This window comes from Filicampus tigris, chromosome 13 (assembly GCF_054856515.1).
Source record: "Filicampus tigris isolate MCC_2025a chromosome 13, RoL_Ftig_1.0, whole genome shotgun sequence".
NCBI lineage: Eukaryota > Metazoa > Chordata > Actinopteri > Syngnathiformes > Syngnathidae > Filicampus > Filicampus tigris.
The window spans coordinates 10,692,257-10,709,946 of NC_141229.1; the positions used below are offsets into that span (position 1 = coordinate 10,692,257).

At 39.8% G+C, this 17,690-nt stretch overlaps 4 protein-coding genes across 7 annotated transcripts; 1 reads left to right on the forward strand and 3 right to left on the reverse strand.

Annotated features, from left to right (window-relative positions):
* Positions 1 to 112: 112 nt before the first annotated feature.
* Positions 113 to 7,880, forward strand: ttc8 (tetratricopeptide repeat domain 8). Of its 2 annotated transcripts, XM_086050101.1 has the most exons (15): positions 113 to 298; positions 518 to 541; positions 678 to 798; positions 870 to 933; positions 1,023 to 1,182; positions 1,272 to 1,361; positions 1,447 to 1,491; positions 1,575 to 1,660; positions 2,055 to 2,142; positions 3,762 to 3,872; positions 3,983 to 4,122; positions 4,204 to 4,378; positions 4,471 to 4,593; positions 5,189 to 5,272; positions 5,358 to 7,880. In XM_086050101.1, exons 1-15 carry the CDS (start codon positions 185 to 187, stop codon positions 5,472 to 5,474), a joined length of 1,542 nt encoding a protein of 513 aa, XP_085906227.1. In that variant the 5' UTR covers positions 113 to 184; the 3' UTR covers positions 5,475 to 7,880. The 2 variants fall into 2 exon arrangements, with proteins under 2 accessions (XP_085906227.1, XP_085906228.1); XM_086050102.1 differs by lacking the exon at positions 518 to 541.
* On the reverse strand, positions 5,760 to 8,868 carry LOC147137559 (uncharacterized). The gene is made up of 7 exons (XM_086050103.1): positions 8,850 to 8,868; positions 8,538 to 8,648; positions 8,329 to 8,445; positions 7,079 to 7,330; positions 6,814 to 6,977; positions 6,567 to 6,703; positions 5,760 to 6,041 (listed from the first exon to the last, which is right to left on the reverse strand). Exons 2-7 carry the CDS (start codon positions 8,641 to 8,643, stop codon positions 5,900 to 5,902), a joined length of 918 nt encoding a protein of 305 aa, XP_085906229.1. The 5' UTR covers positions 8,644 to 8,648; positions 8,850 to 8,868; the 3' UTR covers positions 5,760 to 5,899.
* A 692-nt stretch (positions 8,869 to 9,560) lies between these two features.
* On the reverse strand, positions 9,561 to 12,650 carry LOC147137560 (C-type lectin domain family 4 member G-like). Of its 3 annotated transcripts, none has more exons than XM_086050554.1 (6): positions 12,486 to 12,650; positions 12,196 to 12,294; positions 11,017 to 11,280; positions 10,769 to 10,932; positions 9,868 to 10,007; positions 9,561 to 9,783 (listed from the first exon to the last, which is right to left on the reverse strand). In XM_086050554.1, exons 1-6 carry the CDS (start codon positions 12,595 to 12,597, stop codon positions 9,624 to 9,626), a joined length of 939 nt encoding a protein of 312 aa, XP_085906680.1. In that variant the 5' UTR covers positions 12,598 to 12,650; the 3' UTR covers positions 9,561 to 9,623. The 3 variants fall into 3 exon arrangements, with proteins under 3 accessions (XP_085906680.1, XP_085906679.1, XP_085906678.1); XM_086050553.1 differs by having other exon boundaries at positions 12,196 to 12,297; XM_086050552.1 differs by having other exon boundaries at positions 12,196 to 12,309; positions 12,486 to 12,620.
* Positions 12,651 to 12,797: 147 nt separating this feature from the next.
* Positions 12,798 to 17,478, reverse strand: LOC147137561 (low affinity immunoglobulin epsilon Fc receptor-like). The gene is made up of 6 exons (XM_086050555.1): positions 17,248 to 17,478; positions 17,013 to 17,105; positions 15,062 to 15,322; positions 14,822 to 14,985; positions 14,613 to 14,740; positions 12,798 to 13,756 (listed from the first exon to the last, which is right to left on the reverse strand). The coding sequence occupies exons 1-6, from the start codon at positions 17,336 to 17,338 to the stop codon at positions 13,606 to 13,608; spliced, it is 888 nt and encodes a 295-aa protein (XP_085906681.1). The 5' UTR covers positions 17,339 to 17,478; the 3' UTR covers positions 12,798 to 13,605.
* Positions 17,479 to 17,690: the final 212 nt, after the last annotated feature.

The following is a 17,690-nucleotide window of genomic DNA, read 5'->3' on the forward strand; positions in this document are numbered from 1 at the left end:
ACTTGTAGGAAAAAAATGGTAAAGTATCTCTTTTGTTCATGATTTAGCTTTTACAGGAAATTACGTCACGAAGACCCGCCCTAGTCTGTCGTCTCATAGCAACAAAGGAAGCTTTGGATCCGCCATAATCCTTCCCTTCTAAACCCAGCGATTTATTGATTTACACCCCTAACCGACTGAAGCAATGGAGGTTACGATGGACCCTCTGTTTCTGGCGTGGAGTTACTTCAGGAGGCGGAAGCTGCAACAGTGTTCGGAAATTTGTTCTAAAATATTACAAGACAGCCCGTATGATCAGGTAATGTGTTGCAGTTAGCAGGCTAGCACAACTTGATAACTTGACTCTGCTGTTAATTTGTAGCAAATGCAACTACATCTTAATTAATCGACATTGTGTGGAATATTGCTCACCATCACATTGTTCACGTTTCACCTTTTTTGCTTATTTGTTTGCCTCTTCCCTTTCTATTCATATGTGTCCTCAACACTCTATTTACCTCTTTGCATGCTCTCTTAGGACTCTTCCTTGTCTGTTTCCGAGGTAACAATAACTGTCTCTTATCATGATCATCATCACGAACATATCACCAACATCCCTTTTCTATCGCAGCTTCACTTCAATCAATAGGTAGGAGATATTAAGTAGCATTCATGTGATTTTTTTTTTCTTATCCTAGGCTGCATGGAGCCTAAAAACAAGGGCGCTTACAGAGATGGTATACATTGATGAAATTGAGGTCGATCAGGAAGGGATTGCTGAGATGATGCTGGATGAAAACGCTATTGCTCAGGTTGCTCGTGCGTATCTACTCTTTCAGTGCCTGTGAGTTGACAGTGAACTATTCTTCACTAACGTGGCTCTCCTCTAGGCCCTGGAACCTCTCTGAGACTGCCTGGAACAAGTCATGGGGGTGGTCCCACACCTGCTGTCAGGTATAAACAGTGCAGCCTAAATCAAATTCTTATGACTGACTTTCATGTGATCAATAGTTTTTTTTTTCTACCCAAATTCCAAATTCTAGGCCTATGACTCAGTCAGGACGTCCCATTACAGGATTTGTGAGGCCCAACACGCAGTCAGGGCGTCCTGGCACGATGGAGCAGGCCATTAAGACGCCACGCACCGCAAGTACGGCCCGACCCGTCACCAGCGCTTCGGGTCGATTCATTCGCCTGGGAACAGTGGGTTAACATGACTGTCTTGTGTGATATGTGGGAGGGTGGCAGATTTAAAAACACTTATAACACTTCCTTGTCACTGTTTCCTTCAGGCTTCAATGTTAACCAATCCAGAGGGACCATTTATAAACCTGTCAAGGCTAAATATGTCAAAGTATTCCCAAAAGCCCAATATGTCCAGGGTAAGACGGGAATTTTGCACATTTGCCCTCAAGGCTTTTTTTGTGGGGGTTGCATTGGTTGAGTAACCTTAATTTTCTTTCTCAGACGCTCTTTGAGTACATCTTCCATCATGAAAATGATGTGAAAAACGTAAGTGTGTAAATTGAACTGCTGGTCATCAATAAAATTGTTTTATTGTGTATTTTTCATAACATTTTTTGTTTCAATTGCAGGCGCTAGATTTGGCTGCTCAAGCAACTGAGCAGGCTCAGTTCAAAGACTGGTGGTGGAAAGTCCAGCTAGGAAAATGCTACTACAGGCAAGTTGCCCCAAAACACATACGAGGGACAGGATACATCCATCCATCCATTATCTGTACCGCTTCTCCTCACAAGGGTCGCGGGGCGTGCTGGAGCCTATCCCAGCTGTCTTTGGGCAGTAGGCGGGGGACACCCTGAACTGGTTGCCAGCCAATCGGACAGGATACATTCATCTTATATACACAATCTGTTCCGTCAGCCTCTAATGTATTTCAAATTACAATTAAAATCAAATACTACCTAGCTATAAAATATATTTCCTGACCATCCAGGTCTTGATTTCTTCCAGACAAGAGGAAATGATGATGTTCTTTAAATTCCAAATTGTGTATCCTGGCATTCAGCGTTCATTTTATTTTCTCTTCTGAATTTGAATTTGTGTCACTTTTGCAGGCTTGGTTTGTACAGAGAAGCAGAAAAACAGTTCAGATCAGCTCTCACCCACCAAGAGATGGTGGATACGTACCTCTATCTTGCTAAGGTAAAGATAAATGATGCGCACCTAGGAAGTACTGAAGTACACTTAAAGAGAAAGTCAACCCAAAGATATTTTCTTCAAGAATATGTTCTATGCAAGGCCACTAGTTGAAACAAGGCATTCTGATAAATTAGTTAATCCACACGTTTTTAGCCATCTCTGCGGGCGGCCATTTTGTCATTTCTGTCTACTCAAAATGACATCACAGTTGCTCAGGTCTCAGGTAACGACCAATTACGGCTGACCTGTTTTTTTTTTAAGCTTAGCCGTGATTGGTCGTTGCCTGAGCCTTGAGTAGTTGTGATGTCATTTTCAGTCAACATAAATGACAAAATGACCGCCCCCGAGATGGCGAAAAAGGGGCGGATTTTGCTGCTTAACTCATGTTCCACAAACGCATTATTAATCAGAATGCCGTGTTTCAACTAGTGGGCCTGCATAGAACATCCATTCATCCCAGCAGTCTTCGATCAGCAAGCGGGGGACATCCTGAATTGGTTGCCAGCCAATTGCAGGACACACAGAGACAAACAACCACACTCACAATCACACCTAGGGGCAATTTAGAGTGTCCAATTAACCTACCAAATGTTTTTGGAATGTGGGAGGAAACCGGAGTACCCGGAGAAAACCCATGCAGGCACGGGGAGAACATGCATCGAACCCACGACCTCTGAACTGTGAGGCAGACGTGCTAACCAGTCCACTACCGTGCCGCCCTTGCATAGAACATATTCTTGAAAAAAATGTTTGGGTTGATTTCCTCTTTAAGTAGATGTTTCAGGTACTATATCTGTACTTGACTCGTACTTTTCACTCCTTACTTTGTCATATCGGGCTTGTTATTTTTTTCAACAATGTAAACATGACGTGAATAGAGAGGAAAAGTGCACCGTAGTTGAGAACTTGAGATCTTGAGATATGTCATCGATTTTACTTCTGAAGCGGTCTTCAAAGTCCTCACAGAGAGCGTCTGTTGGTCTCTGTGGGGACTCGTTAAAATCAGAGCAAAAAAGTCAACAACTCTCACTGAAGTAGATAAACTCATTTGGTTGTATTTTAGCGTAAGCCTAAACTATTAAGACCAAAACATTTATGTATAAGAATTCAGATGTTGTTTATTGTATTATAGATTAATTTATTGCTTGTACTCCTTTTAATAAATACACGTGAAGAAAAAATAATTATAAACATTAAATCGCAATATGGAGGGAAAAAAATAGCAGTTCTATTATTTTTCAGAATAGTTCTGCCCCAGTATGTGCACACTTAACAGTAATTAAGTTATTCCTTGCCATTAATGTATTTATTCTTTTTTTCACAGTACAGCAATTCAATCCCAGGAATTTATTTATACTCTTTTCAATTTTTTTTAACATTAGGGTAAAAGAGGGTCTGAAAATGTCTGGCATTGAATGAGTTTAAAAAAGGTAATCTATTTTGTGTGCTGCAAATTTTTAAATTTGTACTTAAGTCCATTTCAGGGTTTGTACTTTTTTACTTAAGTAAAAGGAGTTGAATCAGTGATTGTACCTTTACCAAAGTATCTGTAGTTAGTTCTTTTTAAGTACAGGTGTAAGTTCTTCAGCTCCCTCTGCCAATAAGACATGTTTCCCCATCAGCTGTATCAGCGCCTGGACCAGCCAATAACAGCGCTCAACCTCTTCAAACATGGCTTGGACCACTTTCCCGGCGAGGTCACACTTCTGACGGGAATAGCTCGCATACACGAGGTATGGTGTGTTGCCGTTAACCCAGAGTCCGTTCATCATCATCATCATCATCATCATCATCATCATCATGACATCATAATAACTGCCGTCCTGTGACCGTGTTGTCGCAGGAGATGAACAACATGGCGTCAGCCACCGAGTACTACAAAGACGTCCTTAAGCAGGACAACACGCACGTGGAGGCCATCGCTTGTATAGGCAGCAATCACTTCTACTCAGATCAACCTGAGATTGCGCTGCGCTTCTACAGGTCGGACCAAACCTCTCAGCATCACGTCGTGCACATTTCATGGTAATGATGGTAGAGGTGACCCATTTCTTTGTTTGCTAGGCGGCTTCTCCAGATGGGGGTGTATAATTGCCAACTATACAACAACCTGGGCCTGTGCTGCTTCTATGCGCAGCAGTACGACATGACGTTGTCGTCTTTCGAGAGAGCGCTGGCCCTGGTAGCCAACGACGAAGAGCAAGCCGATGTGTGGTACAACATCGGACAAGTCGCTGTGGTGAGTGGACCAAATGAAATGATGTCTTTAACTTACAACTTGCAGCACGTCGAAAAAATGTAAACACAAATGCATATGTTCTGCGATTGCAGGGTATAGGAGACATGACTTTGGCCTATCAGTGTTTTAAACTGACGTTGGCTTTTAGTAATGACCATGCTGAAGCTTACAACAACCTTGCGGTGCTGGAGCTCCGCAAAGGTCGTGTTGAACAGGTAAACCCTTCATCTGGATCATGGGCGTATTTAGTCATTTGGGGCCCAAAAGTAAACTCATGGGGCCCTCCGCATCTGTGCACTGCAAAGATTTTGAATATTACATTTTATACAATACATCCATCCATCCATCCATTATCTGTACCGCTTCTCCTCACAAGGGTCGCGGCCAAACCGCTTATCCTATACAGGGTCGCGGGGAGTTACAATTTTATTTATTCCCCAGTCCTATTTCCGGACTTAACATATTTTACAATGCAAAATCTTGCAGCACACAACCACACAAAAATGTCAAAGAAGTGGATAACACAGGTTGATTATGTACCTTCTGCCATCTAGTGGAAGAGCATTTCATTGTTCTGCCTGTTGCTATACTTCACTGGTATAAACTACATCAGATGAACAAAAATACATTACTTGTAGTAAATAAATATTTTCACAACACTTTAGTTCTCTATCTATGTAACATACTGGAGATATGAATATATCTTTATGTAAATCTCATATAGCTTTCTTGAATGAAACTTTTTTGATAGCAGCAATTAAGATGTTAAAATGATAGTGACTAATTATTTTTCCACCCATTTGCATTCAGTCTAAAGCCTTCCTGCAGACGGCTGCCTCATTGTCGCCACATATGTATGAGCCTCACTACAATCTGTCCATCCTCTCTGAAAAGGTAATTTATATCCACCGTAAACCTTTAGGTAAATTGTAAAATGAAAGAACTCAGTAATTTAGTCATCTTTTCTTTGTGTGGACAGATTGGAGACCTTCAGAGCAGCTACATGGCGGCCCAGAAGTCTGAAGACGCCTTCCCCGAACATGTCGACACTCAGCAGATGCTGGTGCAACTTCGCCAGCATTTTGCAGCGCTGTGAACTCTCAGGATGGTTTGAATACACATGTAGAGTTTTCAAAATGTCTCTTCCTAAAATGTATGAAAAATAAGTTTTAAAGAGAATTTTCTGTGTGTGATTAGATTCAATAACCGGCTTGTTGCTCACAGCTGCAAATCCTAATTTATGTGATATTAAGAGACATTTGAAACAGTTTAGCCTACAACTGAGGCTCTAAATGCCGGTCTTTGTATAACCTATTTAATATGAGAATGTATTTTTGAGGCTAATGGCAACATAATGTACAAACATGTTAAGCAATGTGTATGTAGTAAAGAAAAATATTTTATTGACTGTTTATAAAGAGATCAACTTTTGTAGTTTGTTAATACATCGCATAAATTGTAACTTTTTTTGACTTTCTGTGTTCTTGACAAAAACAGATGTTGCGATGGAAAAAAAAGACACTAACTGGCTGACATTTCACAAATCCATTTAAGGTTGTAAGTGCACGGGGCATCATTCCAGCCCTTAAAGGGATTGTTTCTCGGGTAGGTGGCTGCACAGTCCTCATCGCCCGCGTTATTGGGCTCGCCATCATTCCAGTAGCTGAAACAAATGACAGATCATATTGTTCAGCATTTAAAGCCAGTTATTTAATAGCTAGGTATTCTTCATTTTCCACTTAAAATGTATTTAGGGATGGCTAAACCTTTCTATTACAGTAAGAGGATATAAAATATTTAAAACCGCAAATTGTTTTCATTTGAGCACCCATTAAAGTCAATGGCTTTACACTTAAGTCGTTCACACATGCAATATTGTATTTTTAGCATGTACATAAATGTTAAATGGGCTGCAGTTATACTGGACCATTTCACATCTGCTGTATTCAAATCACACTGTCGCCTCCTTCACAGTCACACAATTCTTTCCTTTGGTGGCACAATATCACACAAGGGCATGGTTGCCGTCAGGCACGTGCGCAGATACACACCTAGTGGTGCTCCAGCACCGTCCTATTTGTCCCAGATGGGAAAAGTGCCCTTTGCCCAAGCCCATATTTTTTCTTCATTCATCAATATTTTGAAGAAAGAAAAAACTCAATGATTGGACACATCACATTAGCGTTACCCTTCATTCAGTCTTGTTCCGTCCAGCCACTTCCAAACACCTTCGTTGTCCACATCTCGCTGTCCAATCCAGAAGCCGCTTTGGGTAATGGGTCTCCATGGGTCTTGATGAAGATTTATCAGTTGTTGTATTTTCATCTGACAGACGATAGCATTTAAAAATGCACACAACATTTCTGTTACTGCCAGAATAACAAATGTTGCCTTGTTGAAGTGATTCGATAAAAGCTGCTGCAGATTTGTCTCACCTGCTTCTCTGAGCTGTCTATCACAGCCAGGTCGCTGCCAAGCTTTTTGCAAAACTCTCTTGCTTCCTGCCACGACCTGCGAGAGTATGTGTCAGAGAAGCTAAGGAAGAAACATGCCGAGTTGATTAAAGTCCATCCTGGTAAACAGTGTCTGCAGCCATCCTCTGCAGAAAGACGCATTCACATAGTGGCAAAGAAGAGGATGTTTAATGACCCGCTATAGCAACGGGCCGTGTACTGTATTAAAAAAAAAAACAAGTCTTACTCATCATCGGTATGTGGGATTGTAAGACAGTAATGTCAGTTTGGATTTTGTCTGCCTGCTCTTTGTAGTCGCTGCTTATTCTAGTCTGGTGTTCCACCTGCCACTTGATCACTTGATGGTGTCTGGTCTCCTGTGCTAAACGCATTTCGGCCTCAGCTCGTCTTTTCGAGGCGCTGTCGTAGGCCGTGTTCAGTGCGGCCACCTCACGACTGATGCTCATCACCGCCTGAGACTCGTCCGTGAGGTTGTTGTCTGTTGCGATGGAAATATTGCAGTCAAACACAAAATAGAGCATCCATCAAATACGCACGGCTTAGTCTAAAAATAATAATGTCAAATATACAATAGTATGAAGTTCTCGTACTGAAGAACTCATCAATATATCAATGCAACTTTGATTGACCTCTGCCAAGCAGATTTTTTTTTATTCCTATAATATTCTGGTATCTTTCTGCAGATTTTATTTTTCTGCATCATTTAAAAAAATACATCGAATAGAATGATAAAACAATGCCTACAATAGAAACAAGTTAAGGTTTTAACGGCAGCAACTCGACAGCAATAGCGTGTAAGAATGTTTGTATAAAAGAAATGAAAATATCGACATACCTATGTATTTGTAGCATAGACAAGTAGAGTACAAGTGCCATAGAAGAAAATAAGGCTAGAATGATATAATAGTCATGTGTAGTAAGTGGCAACTGAATGAATATGTTTGAATAAATACATGAACGCTGTGCAAAAAAAACAATACATATTTTGATTTACATGCATGCAAACTAATAAACATGTATTAAAGTAATTGTTTCACTTTAATGTATTTAGAAATACATATTTATTCTTTTTAAGCTCCCTACACTGAACAACAAAAATCATGCATTTTGAATAAAATGCATAAAGTATTTATTAAATTATTAATTATTGATAATTCATTAAATGAAACCTTTCCCTGAAATTCTAAAACCCTACTTCCAGGTACTGGAAATGAAAATCCAAACGTTCAACACATCTTGCGCAAATCCAAAAGTAACCTGAACACAGTTGATAAGAGACTAAACAGAGCAGCTTTATAGTAAAAACGACAACTTAACCTAAGATAAGGCTTAAAGTGTTAAGGGGACTATACAGTCTGATCATGAAAGCTTGATTACATTACCTTTAACTGCTCTGTTTTTACTCACGCTCCATTAATTGGTAATTTCCAGCTTGTTGCAATCTAATGGGCTCATAACAGGTTCATTGGGACTCACAATAGACTCCCAGGCCAATATCCACTGCTAGCAGGATAGCGGCAAGCACAGCCAGTGTGATTTCCGGCACTCTGTGAGAGGTCCAATTGGAGGCGGGTCTCACCATTGACAAGGATACTCCACAGAGAAGCAAAGAAAGCATAAAAAAAAAACTTTGAGTAGCAAGTCAGTGTCAATCATGGGAAGATGTCTTGTATCTATTAGCACACCTTGTTGTTTCTCCTGGTTTGAGTGGGGTGGCGGCTCATCCACACTCAGGTCCTCCTGGTGTATCAGTTTGTTATAGGCGCTCTCCTCCATGTTGACTGTTCTCATGAGAGCTGCGGGAAGGGAGTATTTGGGAGGACATTGCCCCGTGTGTGCAACATTACAAACAGAAAAGGTTCATTTGTTAAATATTGACATGGGACAGAGAACTGGAACTAACTGGATTAAAACTCTAGCGTTAAAGCTCCACAATTGATGTTGATGGTTAGTAATCGAATGAAGTCACAAAAACTTGTATTGCATTTGGGCCTTACAGTCAACAGGTCCCAGGTTCAAATCATAACGCGGACCCTTTGTGTGGAGTTTGCATGGTCTTGCTGTGCTTGGGTGGAATTTCTCCCAAATCATGTATGTTTGACTAGCACTTCTCCATAGATGTCAATTTGAGTGTGAATGGTTGTATGGGATTTGATTCGCCACCAGTCCAGGGTGTTCTCCGCCTCCTGCCCAAAGTCAGCTGGGATAGGTTCCAGCTCACCCCCGACCCCAACGCAAGGCAAGGCAACTTTATTTACATAGCGCATTTCATACACAAGGTAACTCAATCTGCTTCACATAGTTACAAAATAACATTTAAAGGCAAACAAATTTAAGACAATTAACAACAAAGTAGAGAAATAACAGTAGTGTACTAAGCTTACAAAAAGAATATACGGCGTAAGAGCATGATTTTGGAATAATTGATTATAGAAATGTTCAAAAAGACCTTAATCACATATACGGTGGGGATGGGGGAGCATAGTTTTTAACCTGGCTTCAAAAGCAGTTACACTTGGGACCAACTTCACTTCTGCTGGCAGCTTATTCCATTTGCATGCAGCGTAACATCTAAATGCTAATGCACCATGTTTGCTTCGAACTCTGAGCTTCACTAATTGACCCGAGTGAGCCGACCTCAGAACCCTAATGGGTTTATCTTCCATGAGCATTTCTTTAATAGAAAAAATGGATGGAATACATTTGGGCCTTTTCTGCTCTTATGTTTATTGGACATTTTGCATGAGAATGATGAGTACATTCAGTGTAGTCTACTCGGAGGGCTTTGCCACCATCTCGCATATCCAGTTTAACAGGTGATCCTGGCAGTTTCCTTCGTACCATGTTTTTGTGGTGTCGACAAAGTAAAGAAAAGCTGCACAGTTCTCAGTCTGGAGTCCAATGGTGCTCGGCTGGCCATTCCTCCAGTACCTTGAGTAAATCATCAAGTCAATTCAAATACGGAATTGGATTGTTGTATTGAATAAATAAATGATAAGTCAGCAAAGTGCACACCCTGTTTCAATGGCAGTGGTGTTGTTTATCCATCTCCACGTTCCCTGTGACTCAGTGACTCGTAGACCCATCCAGAACCCGTTCTGCCACCAAATCGCTGAACTGGAGCTCGCTTTTGGAATGTTATCACTTATAAGTACCTGGAAGAAAGAAAACCGGAGATAAACTGAACTCTACAAGTGCCGGGTGTTTATAAATGTAAAATAGGATGAAACTGGTTCAACTTGGTCAAGTAATGGCCTTTTTGTTTTTGTTTATGTTGACTAAAGTAGCTTGTTATAAGCTCCATAAAATTACCTAAGATTGAGGTGGTGACAGCATAAAAAATATGAGGGTTATTATCCATCAAGGCAGGATTCTCTATGTGCTCTATATCCCCGCAACCAAGACAGCAGGAAGAGCGGTATAGAAAATAAATGGATGGGATAATAATTAGTATAAGAAATACAAAAAAATAATAACACAAAGTAAATTGTGTAAACTAGGCGTCACCAACGTCAGGTGGTGCCCACGGGCACCAGGTAGTCCCCACGGACCACATGAGTAGCCTGTTTTAAAAATAGCTTAACAGTGATGGCACATTGCGATTTTCTTGGAATGTTGAAGAAGTGAAGTGAATTTGAACACTGGCAGAGATTCATAAAAAATAAAAAAGTGTTGCATATTGTGAGAAATTGTTAATATGATTGATGTCTTCGCATAAATGAGTATCATGAAGGTAATTTGAGCAAATTTGTTATTTCAGAAGTGTGTATCAAACTGGTAGCCCTTCACATTCATCAGTACCCAAAAATTAGCTTAGTTTCAAAAAATGTGGGCGACCCCTGATGTAAACTGAATGAAGTTCTTGTCCTAAATAGATAAATAAATAAATAAATTAGATGCTGTATTGTCTTTTGACCTGTTCCTGCAAGCTGTCGATCACTAGAAGGTCTGCGCCTCGCCCATAGCAGTCTGCTCTGCTGTCTGGCCAGTTCTTTTTTGCGTTGGGCTCAGGGAGGGAAAAATAATAGCACGTTGATTTAAGAAGGGTCCATCCTGATGGACATCTACCACAGTTTTCCTCTGTTGCAACAACAGATAAATCCCAAATTGATGATTATTTTTACAATGATTCCAACATTGACTGAACCACAATCTCAGACTTACCAAGAATAGCTTTTGTTGCCTCGAGCTGAGCCTTTTCTCTTTGAAGTATTTCAATCTGGCTCTGAAGGGTGTCACCCAGTTTCGTCTGCTGTTTCAGCTGCAGCTTCAGGTGAACGTAGCTAGTCTGCTCCCTAACTAATGCTGCCTCCGCATCCTTCTGCGCTTTGAGGATGTAACTGTGGTTGCGGAGATAATTACGCTCGATAATGAGGGACGAGACAGCCGAATGAGGAGTCAGAAGGTGATCTTCGTTGGCACTTGCACCTGAGGCTCAAAAAACACATGAAAAACGAATGAAATAGTCCTAGATCAGATTTCGATAGTGAATCATGGTCCTCAAGAGACAAGTACATCTGATTTTGAATTTTAAAGAGGTTTATATTACTACTGTATTTAGGTTCCTAAATATGTTTTTACTATCCTAACTGTGGTAATAACCACTCACCGGCCACCAGATTATACGATAGGTAACCATAATGAGATCTAAAACAGAATCTGTATTAAGAAATAATAAGGCATTTGAAAAGACGGTAATGCTTGGACACCACCAGGAAGGTTTCATTCATCAATGCTGTATCTTTATTATTTTTGGATCGTTTGGATTGTTCTACCCCAAAAAAAGATGATTGTCATTACACTGAGAGGTGTTCACAGTATGGTATTACCAAAACATTAGAAACATGCTGGACTGCAACGGCACTGCAAACTAAAACCACCATAAACACCTGCTTCGCTGACATGGTCAAACAAAAATTAATTTTAATTTGCAGAGAAGTTGAAGACATGAGACATGAACTAAACAAGGTAGATTCTCGTCTATTTATCTTGGACACGTACTCATTTTGGCTCATAAGTGTCTGGCAAACTGAATCTACCTGCTGCATTAAAGGGAAGTCAACCCAAACATGTTTTTTTCAAGAATATGTTCTATCTGAAGCTCATCCATGATTGGTCGTTTTCAGAGCCCTGAGCATGTGTGATGTCATCTTCAGTCGAAGTGACAAAATGGCCGCCCCCCGAGATGGCTAAGAATGGGTGGATTTTGCTGCTTAACTCATATTCCGCAAACGCAATATTAATCAGAATGCTGTGTTTTAACTAGTGGGCCTGCGTAGAACATAATCTTGAAAAAAAATATGTTTGGGTTGACTTCCGCTTTTTAAGTGCTGTTTTACTCACAGTAAATGGCGAGGACAACAGCAGCTATGAGTAGAACAGCATTGAGCAGGCCCAGAAGCAGAAGAGTCACCCTGTGGTGTGGAATCCAAGATCCAGGTCCTGCTATAAACACATCTTGATAATATTGCTCTGGGTTAAAGATTCATATAAAATTTTCAAAAACCCCCAAAACATCTTGAGAGTTCCTTAAACAATGATTGTACAGTGAGTCACCAAACTTCAACACTGATAGACAAAGTGAACTTCAAGGGTAGTCATTATGTGCAGCACATTAAAATGTCATTCCATACCTTGTTGAAATTTCTGAGAGCGTGAATGCCGTTTTGTGTGAAACTCTTCTGAAATCTTGTGCTCCACTGGAGTTTCCGCGCTTTGCTCTCCCTGCGACTGAATGTTCTCCATTGTACTTTTTTGTTAGTGGTGCATATTGATCCGGTCAACTGGTGATAAGGTTTGTGTGCGTGTATGTGTTTTGTCACAAGTTGCGTTAAAGAAACAGTAGGAAACATTTTTTGCTCATGTTACCTTTATGAAAACAAACCTTGTTGATATTACATCATGTCTTGAAAAAAAATCTTTGTGTGAACATGTTTCTGTAGCACAGGGATAAGCATTGATGGGACCTACTCTCGGAGTAGCCCTCAATTTGTTTTTGAAAGTAAAAATGTTTACTGTAGTGGAGTAGTTTTAAATTGTAATAGCAGTGATCACCACTAGATGGCAGACATCACTCAAGAGTGCCTCCAAACTCAGGAATGTACTTATGCATCAGAGAAGAGACTCTCTCTTCTGGCCACAAGCCAGAACTAATTTAGGGCTAGAAAAATTGTGTCTTTGAGGTAAAATAGGAATCAAGTTACATGTTCACCCCAAAAACAACAAACATTCTACCTAGTTTGCGTTGAGTCCCTATCAGCTGTGAGAGATTTCAACCTAAATGACCACTACAATGGTAATTTCAGAAATCACAGTATGTGGTTATTTTTTGTTTGCTTCAAAGCATTTTTAATTGAGGATCTTTTTAGGTATACATTTCAGCATTCAAATATATAAAGATACTCTTCCATTCATTCGTTCAATAAAAAACATATGTATGTACATATTTTGTCCTTATTTAAAATTACAGTTCTGGTTAGGAAGTGTGCAGTGCTATTTGGCCCACCCAGTAGCACTGACAAAAAACTTCGTCTGGCTCCATCGTTTAGTTGCCCATCCTTGCTGTAACCTATGGAAACATTAAACACATCTGTATACATTCCCGTTAGCACCATTTTATTTTCTTATTGAGCATTTTTCAATTTTCATAGACTTTAAGTAATTACTATTGAATGGTTTTATCAAAATAGTCATGAGTATGTGACCCTGTATGTGACAACAAATTTACACTTGGTTTAGATTAATGACGGCTATTCATTGGGTATTACTTGGGGCTTTTTCACAAATCCATTTAGCCCTATTTGTACAGCCAATACTAATCCAAGCACTGAAGATATTTTCTGTGCTATATAAAGCTGCACAGTCCTGATGAACATCATCACTTGATTCTCCATCAGCCCAGTACCTAAGACAAATGAAAAACGTACAGCAACCTTAGAAGAGTACATAACTTTGCCTCATAAGTATCCGAATAAATGATGCAGTGTGACATATGGATTATATAAAATGAGAATAATCCACCTATCCATTTTTTATAATTGATAATCCTATTCAGGGTTGCAGGGACCTGGGCGTGGACCCTATACTATCTAACAACAGGCCAATGGCTGGTCAAGTCAATCACGAGACCAGAGGGTAGTAGCATGCTACATTTAGTCTGTTACAGTTACTAAAGTAACTTTTAGGATAAATTATACTTGTCGGAGTACGTTTGATGCATTTTTTTTTTACTTTTGAGTGTTTGTGTTGAGAAAAATGTGGTACTTTTCCTCCATTACGTTGAGCTACTTTCTGCTCGCTAATTTTAGCAGGAGCCAGTCCATCGTAACAACTGGTGACATTTGACTCTAGTTCACCAATCAAACCACGGCTGGCAGTCACATGACTGCAAACAAGGGGCTCTACATGTGTGTGACTGGATTTACGTCTGGTGTGAAGCGCGTTGTAAATATATTTACACATTTTTAAAAAGGGTGGTTTGCGCCAATGTGGGTGTGAGTACAGTTGACTCTATTCCATGCCAATCAAAGCAGCTCCTCATTCACTTTAAATGTGCTTCACTGACATGGCATGGAAACATCTTTATGCGGAAAAGAAAGCAGCAAGCCGTGTGTGACCGGAGCACTGGCACTGCTTTTTGCTGGTGTGGCAACAGACAACCTTTATTAAATACATAATGAGCTGCTGGCGACTTAAATACGTCCGTGGACCTCATGTGTTTATCTGCTAAACTGAGATACCCCTGTAGTTATCTGTCTTACCCTTCAATCAAGTCTCTTGCATCCGTCCATCTCCAAAGTCCTTCTTTGTGAAAATACAATCCGATCCAAAAGTTGTAGGAATCCACTGATGAATCTGCATGACTTCTCAAGTGATTTATGGTTGCAATCTGACAAAATGTTCATATTGCATATTATTATAATAACATATTGAGGGTTTTTTTGTTTACATGCAATTGCGCTGATACCACCTCTTCATCTAAGCTGTCGATGACTACAAGGTCACCTCCATGCATCTGACAGAATTCTCGAGCATTTTGCCAGGATTTTTGCCCATCAATTCGAGACAAGGCGAAGTAGTAGCACACAGAGTTCAACAAAATCCATCCTACTGGACAGTGATTGCATCCATCCTCTGTTGTCAAAACAGTTAAGTGACGTGAAACAAAACAAAATGGTCATTTGACAAAATACTGTGAAACTGGTCTCACCAGTGATTGGTAAGTATGATTTTAGATATGTGACATCCTTCATTATTTCATCAAGTTGCACTTCGTAGTCTTTGGTCCTTCTTTTGTGGTGTTCAAACTCCCAGTTGCTTTTTGTTTGTCTTCTCATTTCACTGTCCAGCTCCTTCTTGGCATCACTCATGTTTCTGACTGCAAACGTGTAAGATTCCTGGAGTTGAATCAACTCTCTCTCGATAAGTTCTGTGTCATCAAGAAAGCGGTGGGTATTGTCGCGCATGACATCTGCAAGGACAACCAAAATGTGTTTTTTTTTTTATGTTTGTTTGTATTTTTTTGCAGTAGAACTGTGGCTGGGCAGAATATAGCATAAAAACATCTCACTATGATTTGAAGTGTAGTCCTTTTATTCTATTCATGAGATATCTAACCATTTCTTATACAGTTTTTCTTTTCAGGGTTCCAGTGAGCTATAGCCTATCACAGCTGACTCGGTGAAAGGCAGACTACGCTCTCGACTGATCTCCAGTCAACCACATGGCATTTATCGAGAATCAATCAACCATTCGCACGTACATTCACACTGTCACTGAGAGGGAAGTGAAACCATGCTGCTTGGTGCCTGCACAGATGTCAGGAAAGTACACCTCAACATCAGTGACTTGTTTTGGTTATATACAGTAAACATAGCCAGAGGATATCTACAACAATCAATTCATATTAAAAACAAAAAAAAAAGAGTAAGTACTGAGCTGTCAAACACAATCAAAGCGGGTACTTAGTTTGAAGCTAAATCTGTGTGCTTTTGTAGAGTAGTAAACAGAAAAAAAATTACACATATGTTTTAAGTTTTTATCATTACTTTTTAACAAATGACCGCATGAATAAATGCCGCCCCTCGCACCATTGAACTTCATAGGCATTTCATTGTACTAATTAGATGTTATGCTGTTAGAAATTCATATAGGACAGCAAAATATGTGATCTTGCTGACAGGGTGGACATTTTTGGCCAATGTTAGCATTTTATGTGCACATGGTGAACCTTAACTTTGCAACATGCATCAGTTAGCAAGTAGTTGTGTAGCTACTGTTTAAGAATATTTTAAAATTCAGAGACTTTTTTGTATTCATTACTATTTCACTATGACAGTGGACGGATTAAAGAGGAAGTCAACGCAAACATTTTTTTTTAAGAATATGTTCTATGCAAGCCCACTAGTTAAAACAGGGCATTCTGAAAAAGATTGCGTTTGTGTAATAAGTGCTGAGTCACTTGTTTTTAGCCATCTCCGGGGGCGGCCATTTTGTCTTCCAATCACAGCTGACCTGTTTTCTGAATCTGAGCCATGATTGGTCGTTGTGAGCAGTTGTGATGTCATTTTCAGTCGACAGAAGACAAAATGGCCGCCCCCGGAGATGGCTAAAAACGAGTGCATTTTGCTGCTTAACTTATATTCCACAAACGCAAAATTAATCAGAATGCCGTGTTTCAACTTGTGGGCATGCTGGGAACATACTCTTGAAAAAAATACGTTTGGGTTGACTTCCGCTTTAAGCTTGACAACATCCATCTGCGCTCATAATATGATGACAAAATGACAAATTAGTGCAGTTACGTTATGATCATGGAAATAATATATGTGATCAAAATGACTCATTTGATGAAATATATTGTTGCACACAATGAAACAAAAAAAGAAAAGACTTATTATCATTTAACCACTTATTCGGCACATTGTAGTTAGCAGAGCAGTGTGTGGAACATGCCAAAACATGTAGGCTACATCCATGTATGTACCATACTGATCTGTGCCCAAATGTTTGACCACTCATAATGAGATCTCAAAGTTTAATTATCCTGTTTCATTTTTTATAATGATTGAGTGATTCTGATGAGGACTCCAAAGGACCTTTGTTCTGATATTGATCCCCAAAATATGAAATATGATATGAAGCACTATCAAGTTACTCACAGTGGATCCCCAGAAGAATGTCAACAATCAGTAGAATGGCAGCAAGTATCGCCAGGCTTGCTATAGCTGCTTTGTAAAATATCACACAGGTTGCTGGAATAACAGACACTAAATTAACATTCAAATTGTGCTTCTTTCTATTTCTGTTTTGTGGTTTATTCCATAATACTTTATGGCAAAAATATAACAAAATTCTCAGTCATAAATCAATAATCTCTTTTAAAATGACCAATACCTTGTTGCCCTTTTTTTCTCGCATGTTCCACGTCATCCTCACTTTGAGAAACCAGTGTGTTAAATCCGTTGTTTGAATCCAAATCAGTCATTTCTCTCCTTTTCTTCCGTCACATTTGCTGTGATTTTCTTTGCGTCTAACTATTTACGTCACCACTATCACAGGACAATTCTCCTCCTGGTTTTCATTGCTCAACTCATCAACATTAAGTTGAGAGGTTGGGAAATGAGAAGCAATTGCCACAGAAGAATCAGCCAGTGGAAAAGAGAAGAGAAAGGCTTGATATAAGGAAGAAAGTATACTTCCCTTTGAGATACAGATTAAGGCAAACCTTGTGATTTAGAATTCAGACAAATACATAACTCTTTCCTGTCACAATGTTTGGGGGTGAAATGACCCTTTTCAAGTTTTTTATCAATATTAGCTGAGCCAGTCTAAAGGTC

What these genes read in the sequence shown, in the direction of transcription:
- LOC147137559 (XM_086050103.1), bottom strand. Translation starts at nt 8,643, where the DNA reads ATGAGAACAGTCAACATGGAGGAGAGCGCCTATAACAAACTGATACAC. An exon ending in TATTGGCCTGGGAGTCTATT is followed by an intron (nt 7,331 to 8,328) that starts GTGAGTCCCAAT and finishes CCATCGCAACAG; the next exon opens with ACAACAACCTCACGGACGAG. An exon ending in GGAACAAGACTGAATGAAGG is followed by an intron (nt 6,042 to 6,566) that starts GTAACGCTAATG and finishes CATTTGTTTCAG; the next exon opens with CTACTGGAATGATGGCGAGC.
- ttc8 (XM_086050101.1), top strand. Translation starts at nt 185, where the DNA reads ATGGAGGTTACGATGGACCCTCTGTTTCTGGCGTGGAGTTACTTCAGG. An exon ending in CTTCCTTGTCTGTTTCCGAG is followed by an intron (nt 542 to 677) that starts GTAACAATAACT and finishes TTCTTATCCTAG; the next exon opens with GCTGCATGGAGCCTAAAAAC. An exon ending in CGCTATTGCTCAGGTTGCTC is followed by an intron (nt 799 to 869) that starts GTGCGTATCTAC and finishes GCTCTCCTCTAG; the next exon opens with GCCCTGGAACCTCTCTGAGA.
- LOC147137560 (XM_086050552.1), bottom strand. Translation starts at nt 12,597, where the DNA reads ATGGAGAACATTCAGTCGCAGGGAGAGCAAAGCGCGGAAACTCCAGTG. An exon ending in GGCAACAAAAGCTATTCTTG is followed by an intron (nt 10,933 to 11,016) that starts GTAAGTCTGAGA and finishes TTGTTGCAACAG; the next exon opens with AGGAAAACTGTGGTAGATGT. An exon ending in TCGACAGCTTGCAGGAACAG is followed by an intron (nt 10,008 to 10,768) that starts GTCAAAAGACAA and finishes TCTTTCTTCCAG; the next exon opens with GTACTTATAAGTGATAACAT.
- LOC147137561 (XM_086050555.1), bottom strand. Translation starts at nt 17,338, where the DNA reads ATGACTGATTTGGATTCAAACAACGGATTTAACACACTGGTTTCTCAA. An exon ending in CATTCTTCTGGGGATCCACT is followed by an intron (nt 15,323 to 17,012) that starts GTGAGTAACTTG and finishes TTGTCCTTGCAG; the next exon opens with ATGTCATGCGCGACAATACC. An exon ending in ATCATACTTACCAATCACTG is followed by an intron (nt 14,986 to 15,061) that starts GTGAGACCAGTT and finishes TTTTGACAACAG; the next exon opens with AGGATGGATGCAATCACTGT.